At 38.5% G+C, this 17,313-nt stretch overlaps 1 protein-coding gene across 2 annotated transcripts in view; it reads right to left on the reverse strand.

Annotated features, from left to right (window-relative positions):
* The window catches only part of ahi1 (Abelson helper integration site 1), a 45,381-nt gene that overhangs the window by 495 nt on the left and 27,573 nt on the right, over window positions 1–17,313 (reverse strand). For both annotated transcript variants that reach the window (XM_030126850.1, XM_030126851.1), the window contains exons 13-26: window positions 16,012–16,241; window positions 14,637–14,743; window positions 14,406–14,524; window positions 12,412–12,542; window positions 12,176–12,316; window positions 11,837–12,030; window positions 11,694–11,739; window positions 11,547–11,599; window positions 8,745–8,862; window positions 8,358–8,416; window positions 8,177–8,242; window positions 3,350–3,512; window positions 2,805–2,872; window positions 1,478–1,566 (exon numbers count right to left, since the gene is read on the reverse strand). In XM_030126850.1, coding sequence (XP_029982710.1) covers window positions 1,478–1,566; window positions 2,805–2,872; window positions 3,350–3,512; window positions 8,177–8,242; window positions 8,358–8,416; window positions 8,745–8,862; window positions 11,547–11,599; window positions 11,694–11,739; window positions 11,837–12,030; window positions 12,176–12,316; window positions 12,412–12,542; window positions 14,406–14,524; window positions 14,637–14,743; window positions 16,012–16,241 — 1,584 coding nt within the window. The remainder of the gene's footprint in view (window positions 1–1,477; window positions 1,567–2,804; window positions 2,873–3,349; window positions 3,513–8,176; window positions 8,243–8,357; window positions 8,417–8,744; window positions 8,863–11,546; window positions 11,600–11,693; window positions 11,740–11,836; window positions 12,031–12,175; window positions 12,317–12,411; window positions 12,543–14,405; window positions 14,525–14,636; window positions 14,744–16,011; window positions 16,242–17,313) is intronic.

Here is a 17,313-nt window from a genome sequence, read left to right on the forward strand (position 1 = left end):
TCCTATAAATCACTGATTCTCAACTGGTAGGTCCTGACCCAAAAGTGGGTCGCAAACCACTTTTTAGTGTCTGGGCAAAAAAAAAAAAAAAAAAAATGTGTTAATAAACCAGTCCTGTGCTTTATTACCCCACCCTCTGAAGGGGAGGCAAGGGTTTTGGTTTGGTTTGTTTGTTTGTAGACACTTTAGCAGCAAAACTATTGGTTGAATTCAGACCAAATTGGGTTTATAGATTACCAGTGACCAAGAATAGATGTGGTTACATTTTGGGAAAAGTAGGTCAAAGTTCTAATGTTTTATGAATTTTTTTAAGTCTTCTTTTTCCTCCCATTTACTCCTAATGAGTGAAATTTCAAATGTCAATAATAAAACATCAGTTTTGTGTCAATTTACTTCAAACTTGGCACATATATAGAGGCAACTGATATGACATCAGCACATGCATAGACATGATGACATCAGCTGGATCGATGCCAAAATAAGCTACAATACATGCAAGGGACAGGGTTTGTTGTCCCTGGAAACACTTGTTTTTAGCTGAGTTCACTTTTTAGTTTCGGTTCAAATGGACCTAACTCAGTGTTAAAGGAAATATTTCCATATTTATCATCACCACCTGCTGGTCAGTTTGGTTTATCATTAAACTTGTATTCTTTGTTTTCATACTGTGACATTCTGTATTATCTCAGGTTCAAAACACACCATCTTTTTTTTATTAAATGTATTTTAGAGGTTTATCTGTTATTTGGGTCGTTGGGGAGTGATAATGGGTCCTGAAGCCAAAGCAGTTGAGAACCAGTGTTACAAATGTTATCAGCGGTCATGAGGCCATAATAAACAGTATGTGCTCAGGGTTTGTACACATTTTTCAAGGTCAAATTCAAGCACTTTTAAGGGTCATTTTCAAAATTTTCCAGCACAACCCTACTGGAATATATATATATATATATATATATATATATATATATATATATATATATATATATATATATATATTTACTCAGGATTTTTTTTTTACTATTTATCTCAATGATGTACATTGGATTATGCTATAAACATCTAAAATTATGTTTCAGAATAAATGTTTAGGAATTAAAGGAGAACACAAAGTTTTATTCAGACAAAGGGAAGCCACTTGGCATTCTTCAGACACTCGTACCAAGACAAAGATTAAGATAAAAATTTACCTGGAGTCGACCTGAGAACACCTGGAAATATTCTTAAAGTTTGATAAAGTTTTATTTTTCAAAACATATCACCTCTGTAAGTCGCTTTGTCTTACCATCTAACCTGGCAGAGTTAATATTAAAAATGAACAAATAAATCACATCACAGAGCTAGAATTGCAAACACTTTTCAGACTTTGAAAACACAACACTGAAATTCAAGCATTTTCAAGGATTTTAAGCCCCCGTACAAACCCTGTGTGTGTGTGTGTGGGGGGGGGGGGTTGTAGTCAGGAGGCTTTGACACTTACCTGGTGTCAGTCAGCTCAGGGTCTGTGTCCGAAAGCGTTGGCTCAGAGAGAAACCTGAGTTCCCCAGAGGAGCTGATAGCAGCGGACACCTTGAGAGGCAGAAGTGACAAAGGACATGAAAAGACGAAAGAGAAGACAGAAAGCCCACTGCCACCACAGTGTCCCCTTTGAATACAGTGAACAAGTACATATTAAAATGATTCTCCTCCCATAATCTATGTGTCATCTCACTGATTCACCTGATGTACGTGCTCAGGAATTTTTGTTTTTTTGTTTTTTTAATCAATTCTTTAATCAGTAGTTAGAAAAAAAAGGTATACGTTCTTTCCCAAAACGGGTTATGGATTCAGATGTTAGTGCATAATGAATTTGAATAATTTGGGTCCAAAGCAGATGCCACATTCCTCTTCTGGTCTTAAGGTAATAAAATGTTCTTAATGAAAGGTGAGTGGTACATAACTAATTATTCTGTTATGAACAGAACAACATCTGACTTATCTCAGCACATGCTGTTTGCCATTTACCTCTGACAGTTTGCACAATTACCCAGATGTTGCACATTTATGTAAATATATATTTTTCTCTTAGTAATAGTTGATATTTTTTATGCTTTTTTTCCTTGCATGCCATTTTTTAAATGCTAGTTTGTTTTTGTTGTTGTAATTTCATAGTAAATTATTCGATTTCAATTTTTATACTTATACTCTGGGGCACTGATAAAGGGGGTAAACATGACAAATTCATGGGGCCCAGCATTTATGGGGGTCCCATAGAGCAGTGGAGGGGGTTCAGTGGATACAGGCTACAAGTAGTGAAAAGTTCATGTAAGATCTGCTGAATAAGAGAGGCATAGAAGTCAGGAGTCAGATGTTGAAAGTTTTGTTTCACGCTAGGGTAAGTGTCATTATGTATGGACACCCCCCCACTCCCACCCCCCCATTTACCCTTCATGGGGCCAACAACTGGTAGCAGCACCCCTGCTTATACTTATATACTTATCTTAAATTCTTGTGGCATTCAGTGTGGATGGCAAAGTAAGGTTTTCATTGTACCTGTTTTTTTACTGTACACATGACAATAAATGCTTAGAATCTTCGAATATAAACACTAGCAAATTTCCAAAGAAATGCACGTAACAAAATTACTTGATATGAATCCAGGCGTTACTTTTCAAGGACTTTAAAGGCTAACATAATTTGAAGGTAGTAATAATACAGATTATGGGTCAAGAATCACTTTAATAGAAAGAGGCCTAATAGAGGGAAAGATGGAAGCAGAATGAGAGGAAATACATGAAAACATGGGACCCTGTTTTGTGTCCCCTTACCCTGGTAGGTGTGGACCTGTCCACAGTCCCATCAGACAGAGCTGCATGAGCCTCTTCATTGTATTTTCCTGTAACAGAAACTACAGAAATCAGTATCTTGACCCATATTTGAGAGGTTCATATAACCAGACCAATTAAAAAGCTCTTCAATCCAAAAATCTGGCTTTAAAGCTTTAAAAGGACTTGAATATGATTCCTAAAAGGTCTTTTAAAAGTATGGATTATGTAGCTGATGCTCCTTTTATTATGATGCATCAACAGTCTCAGCTCTACATGCTTTTTTTAAATGCTCTGATCAAACTGTAACAAAAGTATAAACCAAAAACCAACATGGAATCAAGGAGCACTAATGCACAGTCTGTATTCTGATCAGAATCTGCAGCAGTTAATGGGTCATCATGTGGACCCACTACAGAGCAAAGAACTGCTACCTCTAGTGATGATAAGTGAACATTCAGTGGTAATCCTATGATCCACCGTTAATATCCTTCATACTTTTGGGCCTGTATGAACATGAAACCTGCAGAGACATAAAATCCTCTTACTTTCATCTGCTACGTAAGAAGCAAGAAAGTATCCCTGCTGCCCGTTGGCCAGACGTCCAAACCACCAGTTGTCGTTGTCCTTGTAGAGCACATGGATGACATCACCGCGGCACATGGTCAGCTCATCAGACCGATTAGCTCTGTAGTCATAGAGAGACACAACCTGGACAAGGGACACAAAGGATGAACTGACTTGAGGGATGACATATGACTTAGCCAACACTAGGTCCTGACAGTTTTTAAAGATTCTGGCAGTTCAAATAGAATAGGCTTTACTGTCATTACACAGGCTGGGCAACGGAATTACAGGTGGTCTCTCCCAGCAACAGTACACTGTGACTATATACAACACAATAATATACAGACATTTATAACAGGCAGACAGACAGACAGACAGACAGACAGATAGATAGATAGATAGATAGATAGATAGATAGATAGATAGATAGATAGATAGATAGATAGATAGATAGATAGATAGATAGATAGATAGATAGATAGATAGATAGACAGACAGGTTAGAAAATGAAAACTATAAAAGTAGTACAAAAAAAAGAAAAATGTGCAAATAAATCAACATAAACATACATGTGCCATGTTTCCCATTTACCTACATCAGTATATATGTGTGTCAGTGTGGACAGGCTGATGCTTGGTTATGTCTGATCATGATCCTCTCACCTATTACTAATGCAGTGTTTTTCAACCAGTGTGCCGCGAGATATTGTCAGGTGTGCCGTGGGAAATTATCCAATTTGTGTGCCTGTGCGGTCTAGCGCCTGGCAGAGTAATCATGTAGTACTCTTCCATACCAGTAAGCGGCAGCAGCAGCAGCAGCAGGTAGCTAATTGCCTTGTGCTTGGAGACAAGCGAATTAGTGACGCATGGATGCAGCGACAGGTGGATAGCAGGACGACGGTGAAAGTGATGGATAAGTTTTTGAAGAGGAAAAATGCTGACTCTGAACTGGACCCTGGACAAAATCCGGACCCAGATGAAGGCCCTAGTATGAGTGGAGGTCAAAAGAAAGCAAAGACGTCCAGCAAAGTTTCTGGCGCGAGGCAATACAACGAAAGCTATCTTTCATTTGGATTTACTTTTACCGGAGATGCAACGGCACCGACTCCGTTGTGCTTGGTATGTGGTGAAAAGCTCTCCAACAGTGCTATGGCCCCAAGTAAGCTTAAACGCCATCTCCAAACGAAACACCCTTCACTTCAAAACAAAAATGTGGAGTATTTTGTTCGCCTGCGTGAACACACGGAGAAACAAGCAACTTTCATGAGAAAAACCGCAAAGGTAAACGAGAGAGCCCTTAAAGCTAGCTACCACGTCGCTGAACTTGTGGCTAAATCAAAAAAGTCCCACACTGTGGCAGAGCAATTAATACTTCCCGCCTGCAAAGCCATTGTAAATGAGATGCTCGGACCCGAAGCGGCTACAGAAATAGCCAAAGTCCCTCTCTCAGATAACACAATTTCCAGACGTATTGATGAGATGTCTGCAGACATAGAAAGTGTGGTTTTGGACAAGATCCGTATCAGTAATAAATTTGCGTTGCAACTTGATGAGTCTACTGATATAAGTGGTCATGCTCAACTCTTGGCCAATGTGCGTTTTGTAGATGGAGACACAGTCAGAGAAAACTTTCTATTTTTTGCAAGGCTTTGCCAGGAAAAACAACAGGAGAGGAAATTTTTCGGGTCACATCAGAATATCTGGAAAAAGGAGGACTTAAGTGGGAAAACTGCACGAGTGTCTGCACTGATGGAGCTGCAGCCATGGTCGGGCGCACCAAAGGCTTTGTAAGCAGAGTGAAAGAAAAAAACCCAGATGTGATCATTACGCACTGTTTTTTACACCGCGAAGCCCTCGTAGCCAAGACTTTACCAGCAGACCTCGTTCCTGTGTTGGATGATGTGCGCATGGTAAACTTTGTGAAGTCACGACCTGTGAAAAGTCGCATATTTGCGGCTTTGTGTGAGGAAATGGGAGCGGAGCATAAAGCCTTGCTGTTTCATACGGAGGTCCGATGGTTGTCGCGCGGCAAGGTGCTGGCCCGTGTGTATGAGCTGCGAGAGGAACTTAAAGTGTTTCTGACAAATGAGGGGTCCGATTACGCAAAGCTGCTTGCAAGTGATGAGTGGTGTGCAAGGCTGGCATACCTGGCAGATATTTTTCATCATCTGAATGAACTGAACACACGAATGCAAGGCCGAAATGAAAACCTGCTTACAAGTACAGATAAAATAAATGGATTCCGTTCAAAGGTGCAACTCTGGCAGCAACATGTGGAAAGTGGTAATCTTGAAATGTTCCCACTCACCAATAAATGGCAAGATGTTAACACTGCTGCACTGTGTGAGATAATAGTTAAACATTTGAAAACTCTTGAGGAGAAGATGTCATTTTACTTCTCTTCAGCCTCCACGGAGTGCCTTGACTGGGTTAGGGACCCATTCAGCTCAGCATCAGCTGTTGGAAAGGACATGACTTTACAGGAGCAGGAGGAACTAACTGAACTGAGACAAGATCGTGGTCTCAAGCTAAGCTTTGCTGATCTACCTTTGGACAGTTTTTGGTTGGCAGCTGCCAAGGAGTTCCCCATGCTGGCCAACAAAGCTATTTTGACATTGCTCCCATTTTCCATAACATACCTGTGTGAGGTGAGCTTTTCAAGCCTGACTGCTGTAAAAACTAAAAACAGAGAAAGACTGAGAGCTGTGGAGGAAGAGCTTCGTGTGTGTCTTTCATCGATTCCTGCCAGGATATCAGCTTTGGGTTCATCCAAACAGGCCCAGGTTTCACACTGAGTGAGTATAAATATGAAAGATTATAAAATACTTTATTCTTTGTGTTTATTTGATTCATATTCAAGACGTTATAATATAACGTCATTCTTCAATGTTAAAAAACACTTATATTAACAATATAACACTTATATTGTTAATATAAGCTTTTTTTTTTCACATTTTCAGCTGGTGGTGTGCCGCGGGATTTTTCAAGGAAAGAAATGTGCCTTGGCTCAAAAAAGGTTGAAAAACACTGTACTAATGAACCTGATGAGTGTGGAATCTGACAGAGTGATAACAGTGTTATGTCTAGATTCTATCAACTTTTGAGTCTCATTTGGTCTCTGTCCCAGCAGTTTCTCAATGTGTTATAGGTATCAAAATCTAAATTTGTTGATTTTACAAAACACAGTTAATGAGGCTTTTGCTGTCAGGGGCCAACAGCAAGGATATACCCACGAAATCCCTCCAATCCTCGGCTATATAATAAATGTATCCACTGTAATTGTCAGACAATCAATATGAACTCAATTTGAGCTACATGGACCTGATAGTGGCAGAATAATGGTCAAAGAAGTAATTTTTCCCACTAAACTCCACTTAGTGAATGAAAATGATCCCATATGAACTCTGGATGGTAGACAGAACATGGACATTTAGAAGACCATCAATAGGAACCAAATTTGATCTCAATCGTCCAATTATTGGTTGATTTATGTCCAAAAACTGGTTTTCATCTAAAGCGCCCCCATGTGGATGACTTATAATACTCCTAGAGAAGCTGAAATCCATAGGGTTCTTCCACTAGGGGTCCACTATGTTGGTTATTCAAGGAGAAGAAATCCAACCAAATCTGTCCTAGCAATCACGGTCACATGAAGGATATTCGGCAGCAGCCGGGATAAAACCACTATATCCCAAAACTCGATTTCAGTGATATAATTCCATTTTTAACCAGTGTTCAGAGAATGCAAACCTCCGCCAAGCACCCCGAACGGTGTGCATGTCTGGATCAACTATTTCTTTTTAAATTAGACAGTTTCAAGGTTGTTCCATGCAGCAGAAAAAAAGTTGAAGCTTGGTACCAGTCATGTGTATGTCAAATTATATTAAATTCCAAACAATATTTGTTGAATTATAATGAAAAATGTGTCGTAAATGGGATTTTCAATGTTAAATTGAAATGTCCACAGAGTCCACATTCCACAGTGGATGTGGACAATTTTGTGCCACATACAAGATATTGTTATAAGCTACAGGTGTATCACATTGGAGGCTAATCGGAGTTGTTTGGAATCTTTTATGAATTTTCGAAAATTGCTCGATGATGAGAGATAAGAAAATTTGAGATTTTGTGACCTTGCTGTAACCTTGAACTTTGGCCTACTTGGCCAAAAATTTAATGGGTTGGTCCCAGGGCCTAGGCCTATCTGTAGGTACAATTTGGTAAAGATGGTAAGAATAGTTTTCCTGTGAAGTTGCTAACAAACAAACAAACATGCAAACAAAAAACACAAAAAACAAAGTGATCACAATACCTCCTAGGTAATAATGTTCCAACTTTTGTGAAACTAGGGTTTGTAACTTGTTACCTCTGCCAAGGAGGTTATGTTTTTGCTGGCATTGGTTTGGCTGTCTGTCTATCTGTCTGTGTGCAAGATAACTCAAAAAGTTATGGACGGATTTGGATGAAAATTTCAGGAATTGTTGATACTGGCACAAGGAACAAATGATTACATTTTGGTGGTGATTGGGGGGGGGTGGCACTGATCTGCCTTGGCGGATGTCTGCGCTCTCCGAGTGCTTTTCTAGTTTATTTTGTCATCTTTTCTTTGTGCCTGCCTATATCAGGACCACATCCTTACACAGGTGAACTGTTGCTGTGTTAGGGTAATGTGGCAAAAAAAACAAAAAACAGGGGTTAGTTAATTGCTATGCTAAGTTAAAAGTGCCAAACCATGTTATATATCTGCTGACTAGTGAAGGATGAGACACCAATATAATACACAAGCTAAAAGTACAACAAATGACTTACTATTTGCTGAACAGGGGTAGTGTCTGTGTCCACATGTATGCCTGGAGAAAGGTGATCAGGAAGGGTCTGTTGGGAAAAAAACAATATACATGTTGAAACATATGTGTCTGGCATATGCTGTTGCCACAGTAGCAGCTGACAAACAGTAGAGTATTACATCAACACAGTTTCACAGCCTTACCCTCTCCTGCCTGAAGGATGAAGCTCCTCTCAAACGCTGGCCCACTGGACTGAAACCACCTGGAATTCAATTGAAAAACACAACTCAAGGAGTTTTAACTGGTCATCTTCTCCTAATTCAACCCTCACTTTATTTTTTACCGTCACTTACGAACACATGTGAAAATAACAAGCGGTCCGTCTGCATCTCTGCGTACAGTGTACATGCCTCAGGAGATTAAAAAGCACAAATGCTCTGAAAGTTTGGCGTTGCCCGACTAGGGCTTTATATCTGCACAGCAACTATAATCCTCACAAATATTTGCCCATGGATGTCAGAGAACTGCAGGGAAAAATATTCATGAGTTTAAAACATGCCAAAGTGTGCAGAAGCATATGAGCCACTCACGGTTGTGGGTACTCATGGAGGCCGAGGGGATCAGCTGCTCCGCCACAGAACCCGAGAGCTGCAGCTTGGAGTGTGGAGACAGGTGAGACGGAGGTGGGAATGATGCATTTAATCCCATCTGGGAAGGAAAAAAAAGAAAAACTGGACATAAACTGCAGAGCATTTACTGCATTTCAGAATAATTTCATTCTAGTATCTTTCGCATGTTGACTTGTTCAGACCTCCTGATGTCATTTTCATTATCAGTGGTTCATTCCATCTAGTTTGAAGTTGACATTTAATAGAATGTCATCAAATGCACCACTGGAAAAGGAACATTTTTCTTTACTCTAGATACTGCTAACAATATTTATCCTTGATTCTAACTAACACTATGGGCAGTTAGTGCTCACAGCCTTGGGACTGGGACTCAAACTGGATCATGGAGCTCCCTTTATTTGGTCCCCAACTGTCAGAGGGAAACACACAGCCCAAACAAAAACAAAGTTGTAACCTGGGTTACTAAGCCAATATTTCAGATCCTTCTATTGGATAATTACTGCAGTGATTAATTTGTCTCATCTGCAACAGGTTCTTTAACCTTTGCCTGATGCAGTAGATTCTAATTCTTAAATATCCATCAGTTTAATACAGTGTTTTTCAACCTTGGGGTCAGGACCCCACGTGGGATCGCCGGAAATTCAAATGGGGTCGCCTGAAATTTCTAGTAATTGATAAAAATTAAAATGTACTAATAAACAATATATGCTGAGTTGACAGAGACAATACCAATACAAAAAAGACATGACAAACTGTGAAGCTGAAACTGAAGCACTGTGGTTCTGTTTATCTGTCAAATGTTCATTGTGGTCGGTTTCAGATGCTGCAGCTCTTTCATTATTCATAGTTTGAGTTGTTTGTTTAGTATAATTTGCAGCCTTGTAAATCCAAGCTGGACTGACTGTACATATCCTGACCAAGGAAAATAAAATTCTCCCTTTGTGCAGTAATCTACACCTGGCTTTTCTGCCTCCGTCCACAATAATATACATTATATAGACTAAATGCCGTCTAAAATGAATGTTTATTTGCAACATAGTATAGCAAACTATTACATAATCAAAAACAAATTAATTTTAGCCAAAAAAAAAGTCTCTGTTTTGACTGTCTGGGGTCACCAGAAATTTGTGATGGTAAAATGGGGTCACAAGCCAAAAAAAGTTGGGAACCACTGGTTTAATAGAACCATAAAGATTGGACGGTGTTTTCATGGATAAAGGTCATGTGGTCTGTTGAGTCCAGACAGACCCTGTTCCAGAATGATGGACTTATTGAATGACTGCTTATATGATTGATGAATTAAAACCAGATCCTCTGGAAGAGTTTATAAATGCTGACTTCAGTAAGGCCATGTGAAATAAAGAGGAGAGGCATCAGTTGTAGATGATGTAACAAGATGAAAATCCACAAGCCATAAAAAAGTCAACATGACAAAATGATGTGTAATACTTCAAAATATTAAAATACTGTAAAGTGCATATAAAAATTAAGTCAGCTAAGAAATCTGAATAAAATGATTAAAATGAAGTAAAGATGTAACAAAATTAAAATGACACAGAAGATTAAAAGAAAGGTCTTGATACATTTTTCTAAATGTGACCCTAAACATCTCTTTTGGAACTTGAGCTGAAAAAGGTTGGGGAGTGATTTTAGACCTTGAACTAGTGAAGTAAAACCTATTTCCATTCATTTTAAATGACAAAATACAGTGTGTCCACAGATTTGTACAACATCTAATCAATTTTCCACAACTCTTCAAAACCTTCCAGTACATGAACAGAAGTGGACTTCAGTTACAGCAGTTTTATTATCAGTGTCAGTTGTCTCCATTTTCATCTCAAATAGCTTAATACAGAAATAAGTATAAGATAATGAGGTATAAAGGTTGTAATAATATACATTCAAAATGATGCAAAATACATTGTTTTTATAGTAGTTAACATTGACAATAAAAAGTCTTCCCCGCATCTAAACGGATCACAAACAAAAGGAAACCCCTGACGTTGACTCTAACCAGTAGGACAGACAGGACAACAGTAGGACCCTTTTATCTGGACTCTAAGTCTGTTACAGACTGAGACTGATTTAAATCTTACAGTAGACACATTTACTGTGCATAGTGCTGCTGCTTAATACTGGAAAAAAGTCCAATCCCATGTAGCATCTGGTAATACTCATGCATAAACCGGGAGTGGACTGAGCTCCTAACTATCCTGCATTCACCTCAGGGCCCATGGTGTGTGCAGATGTCCCTCTGTAAACAGGTTGGATGGGGAAACCTAGACTTTATAGTTAATATAATCAGACATGTCTACATACATTCTGGCTCCACTTTCATTTGCTGTTGGTAGATTGTGTTGGTTATTACTACTTATATTCTACTTATTACTGCATCTTTGTTGATAAATTTGCTCATTTTATTTATTTTTAACAACTTTTTACGGTGATCTTGAGTGTCCTGAAAGGTGCCTATAAATAAAATGTATTATTATTATTATTATTATTATCATTATTATTATTATTATTATTATTATTATTATTATTGTTAGTAGATCACCTACAGAGCTGGACATTCCAATCAATGCCTTTTCTGGGCTATAATCTGATGGTAATTTGAGTTATTTAGCACATGTTGCCACAAGTGGATCCAGTTTTTGGTGGTGTTTTCATTCTCGGAACATCAGTGGAAATTTATGAAACTAAATTAGACAGAGATGACACTAGACAGGTTAGTGTTTAAAACATACAGATTGAAAGACTCACCATTCCACTGTCCAAAGTCAAGCTCCTCATTGCATGAGAAAGACCCATTTTGTCTGCAAAGAGCACAAAAGCTAAATATTTTCTTTGTAAATGAGGAGACAAAATGTACATGGGCTGATTCAAAAGGAATGCAACTATATACATTACCTTGTTCATAAATTAATCCAGAAGGTGACGACCTCAGATGTGGTTCCTAAAAATGTTGTGAAAAGGTGAGTTGTATCTCAACTACAATATATAATTTTCTGTCGACTACAAATTAAAATAAATATTTGAGACTGAGTATTTACAAGCACTGAATCTAGTTGTTCCTTGACAGACTGCAATTTCAGTGCAAGTCTTGTTGAATGAGCGAACTGATCCATGGTTGAAGAAACAGAAGTGTCCTGGAAAACTGGTGGATCTGGTGTGTTTCGGACAGTTCTGGTGTCTACAGAAGCTGCTCCACTCATTCCTTTTATATTGTGCACCTCCAGCTGCGAAACTAGAACAAAGCACAGTATAATGTCAGCTCAGTATGTATGCCTCAGTATTTCAGTAATTGTGCATTTCAGCTGACCTAAAAAAAGATAAACTAAGAAAGGTGAAGTGCTAATAAATTACAGGAATTTCAAGTATTGAACACAAACCTTTGTGGTCGTACAGGTACATGTGGATAGGCTGGCTCTGACCAAAGGCACAGAAAGCGACCATGTTCTCATGAGGATGGAATGCTACACTATGGAGGGCAGTTCGGTAAAAAAGCTCTGTGTAGGCTGCGACTTGGTCACCTGAGAAGAGAAGAAGACAAAACACCCCTGAGTATGTGAAATCTAAACTCATAGGAAATGACCAACTCTTTCTTTGGGAAACACATCACCCTTACCAGTTTCAGTATTCCACACATACGCTATGCCATCCTCACTTCCAGAGAAGATGAAGTTCCCACATGGTGTAAAAGTGCTGTAGATCTTCTCTTTGCAGTTTGTGGCTCCAGTGTACTTCTTCACAGCCAGACTGAAAGGGGACAATAGATTATAAGTTTGAACACAAAAAAAGTCTTTCTGCACCAATTAAGATGGAACATATCATTAGCCTCATAAATACTTTTAACTTCCTAAGACCCAGCTATGGGTTTTCTGTCCACATTTGTGGGCAAGAGTTTCACAACTTTATACAAAAAAAAAAAAAAAGAAAAGAAAACTGTCCACCACAAAGGACATTCCATAAAAATTTAAAAAACTGCATCTAAAAAAAGTGTTGCATCATGATGTTTCCAATATAGGCACTTATTTAATAAAAAAACCAAATACAGCTTGTACTTTGCTGACATTTCCTGGGTCTTAGGAGGTTAATCAATCAATCAAGTAAAAGATAAATATTACTCATCCAGGTCTTTATGTCTCGGACGCAGGCACTTAGTTTATCCACTTGGTCTGATCAGGTTTAATCGATAAATACAGTTGTGTGTCATCAGCGTAACAGTGAAAATTAATGCCATTTTTTCTAATTATGTTACCTAAAGGCAGCATATACAGCGTAAACAAAATGAGCCCAAGGACCAACCCTTGTGGTACGCCATAAATAACTCTGGAACATAGTGATGGTTGTTGGTTTGCATTGACAAACTGGTACCTATATTAGATAAATAGGATTTAAACCAGCAGAGAGCTGCTCCTCTAAGGCCTATGTCCCATTCTAATCTCTGCAGTAAGATACTGTGGTCCATTGGGTCAAAAGCTACACTCAGGGCAAACAGAACTAGGATCCAGACCAGTCCAGCAGCTGCAGCTAATAACAAGTCATTAGTAACTTTGACCTGTGCAGTTTCAGTGCTATGATGAGCTTGAAATCCAGACTGAGAAATGTTCAAATAAACTCTTGTAGGTGCTGACATAGCTGTTGAACTACCACTACATGGACTTTTGAGGGGAAGGGCAGATTTAACATAAATTCGGCTAGTGTCAGGCTCTAAGAGTAGTTTTTTTCAAAAGCGGTTTAATAACTGCATATGTAAAAGACTGTGGTATAACATAATTGCCCAAGTCATATTTTTGGCCAAATTGGGATATCTGCACAAGATGAATGAGCAGTGTTAGGAGAGTGAGTACACAGATATCACAATTCAGGCGAAAGTATGACTTGGGCAAATAGGCTACAAGGCTAACGATATGTGTTTTTACCTTTATGACCTTGTGCAAAAAATTGCATGTTTTTGTCCTTAGGAAAGTGCTCAGTGTTTGCACCTGTAGGGTGAAAAATGATATTTGTGTGTTTGCTCCTATAAGACTGGGTGCGATGTTTGCATATCTGTACATTTACGATTGAAGTGCGATATCTGAATGTCTGTGGCTTTTAGGTCAAGTGTGATGTTTGAGTGAGTGTACCTTTAACCTCCCAAGACCCACCTATGGGTTTTCTGTCCACATTTGTGGACAAGAATTTCACAGCTTTATACAAAAAAAGAAAAGAAAACTGTCCACCACAAAGGACATTCCATAAAAATTTTAAAACCTGTATCTGAAAAAACTGTTGCATCATGATGTTTCCAATATAGGCATTTATTTAATAAAAAACAAAAAAAAGCTTGTACTTTGCTGACATTTCCTAGGTCTTAGGAGGTTAAGATCTAATGGGATGTTTGCATGTTTGTGCCATTAAGGCAGAGTGTTTGCTATAAGCATTTACCAGCACATGAACTGTCAAACTGAGGACCATGTTCTTTGTCTATTTGCATGCGTTTTCTTACGTTACACTGAGATGAACCCTCTAAGTAAATACATATTTCAGACTGTTGGCCGTAGATTAATCTACAACATTAACAGCAATATTGACAAAACAGGAGTGATACTTCCTCTTTTTCTTTGTTATCATACTTACATTCTCAAATCCATCATCCTCAGAGCACTGTCTTTGGCGTGGATGAGCAGGCTCCGCCCATTTGGATGGAGCTGCAGCATGTTGATGGGGATGCCGAGAAGGTCGATTTCATCAATTTTCTGTGAAGACAAAATGTAGGATTTCAACATTTTTTACATTCAAAACACAATTAACTTTAAAACAAGCTTAATAGGATAAAAATCAATAATGCGTAAACTGTTTATCCTGTACCTTCTCTATACACCAGTGATGACAAGGCTGATGATGTGTACTGTCAGTCACCCACGTTTTCCAGACGATAATCAGGCCTGTGTTGTCTGCTGAGAACATTCTCCTCCCTGATTGAGACAAATAAAGTATGCAAAACATCAACTACGAGACGCTGATACCAAAACATTTTTTAATAATGTCACAAAACAAGCCAAGACTTGTTCAGAACGCTGTCATTAGCCAATACAGATTAAAAAGAGCAAAGCTTTAAGGAAAGGTAGATATAAACAACAAACATAAAGGCTTGATTTCATTTTTTAAATTAATATTTATCATGGATTCAGTCAAGAACCCTTGTGGAGGACTGTTCATAAATCGAGGGCAAACACGTCGTTAAGGCACTGGTTCCAAAGACCCAAAAGACAAACGTGGCGTCTCATTGGGATATCTTCATTTTTTACTCATTTTTTTTTACTGAAAATCTATCCATATATCATAGGGTAAGGGTATAGATTATTTGTAATGGGACAATTTATTTAAGAAAATGAATACAATAATGACCAATGTAATCAAGAAAATGAACAAAAATGAACATAAAATGAATAAAGTGATCAACAAAAGGACAAAAAATTGCCAAAATAATATAGATTGTGACCAAACATTTGAGTAAAATAAGGAAAATAATCATGAAAATGTGCAAAAATGTTCAAAATAATCAAGAACATGAACTAAAATGAACAAGATTCATCTAAATAAACAATAAATGAAAAATATACTCAACTAAATGAACAAAATAAGACAGAAATGCACAAAAAAATAAACAAATGGGCATCCCAATTAAAATGTTTCCCTGAACAACACAATTTCGGGTCCCACCCATAAGTTAGGGAGAGGCACTGTTTATGGAATGAATCAGAACCAAACTACGACATATGTGCACGTTTTCCAATATGACAGATACATATGAAAACTTTTTTACTGTACGTACAATGCAAAAAAGATGTATTTTCTATCCATGCACACACATCAGACTCATTCTGGATAAGAATATTTATAATATCCTACCATCTACTTCCTAATAGTAGTGTCCACACTAGCCTAGAAATATCCACTTCTGACGGAATCTGTGGCAGAACATCATGAACGCCACAACAAAATAATGCTGGGGCTTTATATGTATGTTCTTATTTTAGTGATTTATGTGTGGTTTTACAACTGACTTTTATTGTGTTTTATGTATATTTTTAGTGTAGATTTATGGTTGTGATTTCTATTTTGTGTAACTTCAGCTGGCCAGGACACTCTTGAAAAAGAGATTTTCAATCTCAATGAGCTTTATGAGGTTATAATAATATATAGGTTATAATAATAATGATAAACAAAATGAATGCTGTACCTTCAGAGTCAAAACACACTGTATTGATGAAACTGCTGTGACCCTCAAACTCGTGCAGTAGTTGGCCGTTCACATCATCCATGTCGAGCCTCCACACTCGCACCACACTGTCATAGCCCCCGGTCACCACCAGCCTCTGGGCTGAGGGGTGGTACTGGGCACAGTACACGAAAGATGGATGAGGGAGCACCTTCTGGGCGGTTGGTGAAAGCCCCTCAACATTCCACTCTCTGTATAGGTGAAGAACAGAAAAATATGCTCTCTAAATAATGGTCTGAAAACCAGGGTTCATACACATTCAAGCACTTTTCAAGCTCTTTTAAGGGTCATCTTCAAACGTTTCCACCACAGTCCCCTTATCGCTGGGGTCAAACTAAAATTCCTATCTGTCCTAGTAGGATTTGTAATCCTACTAGGACAGATTGAAATTTTAGTTTGTCCTAGGACAAACTGAAATCCTATCTGTCCTAGGGTTAGGGTTAGGGGTTAGGGGTTAGGGGGTTAGGGTTAGGGTTAGGGGCGGGGGGGGTTAGGGGGTTAGGGTTGGGGTTAATCTTCAGATCCTAATTTCTTGTAGGATTTTAGTTTGTCCTAGGACAAACTAAAATTTCAATCTGTCGTAGTAGGATTTGTAATCCTACTAGGACAGATCCTAGTAGGATTACAAATCCTACTAGGACAGATTGAAATTTCTAATCTGTCCTAGTAGGATTACGAATCCTACTGGATTTAAATCTCTACTGTGACAAATACATATACTCAGGATTATTTATTTCACATTTTCTTTTTTTCTTTTCTTTTATGGGCTCAGCTGGCTGACAGGCAGCTGTCTGTACCGATAAGGCAGCAGCCGACATCCACTGTACTCCCAGTCATCATTGCTCATTTTTCTGACACCATTGCTTGTGTATCCTCTTTTATTTGGACATTTTACCAGGGAGTATCTCACACTACTTTTTTTTTTTTTCTACTTGTCTTGTCCAGCATCCTAACAGCAGAATGGTAGTCTGGTTCCTCCCGGTGCTGAACAAATTTGCTTTGCCAAGGGTAACTTCACAAAGTATATGAAGCGCCCTTTGATATTCTACTGTGTTTATTATGAGTTTTGTTGAACCACATTTCGATGCCGGACCTGACATGGGGGTGGGGGCATAGAAGAAGGGGAGAGAACAAGAGAGAAGAAGGTGGCGAGGACCCTCACGAGAAAGTATCAACAATACAAACAGTAACAACCGTGGAGACAATTATAATGGTAACAATAACTGCAAGCAGAACTGAGTAAACTGGGCAGAAGAGAGAGAA

Source organism: Sphaeramia orbicularis, chromosome 22 (genome assembly GCF_902148855.1).
Source record: "Sphaeramia orbicularis chromosome 22, fSphaOr1.1, whole genome shotgun sequence".
Taxonomy (NCBI): Eukaryota; Metazoa; Chordata; class Actinopteri; order Kurtiformes; family Apogonidae; genus Sphaeramia; species Sphaeramia orbicularis.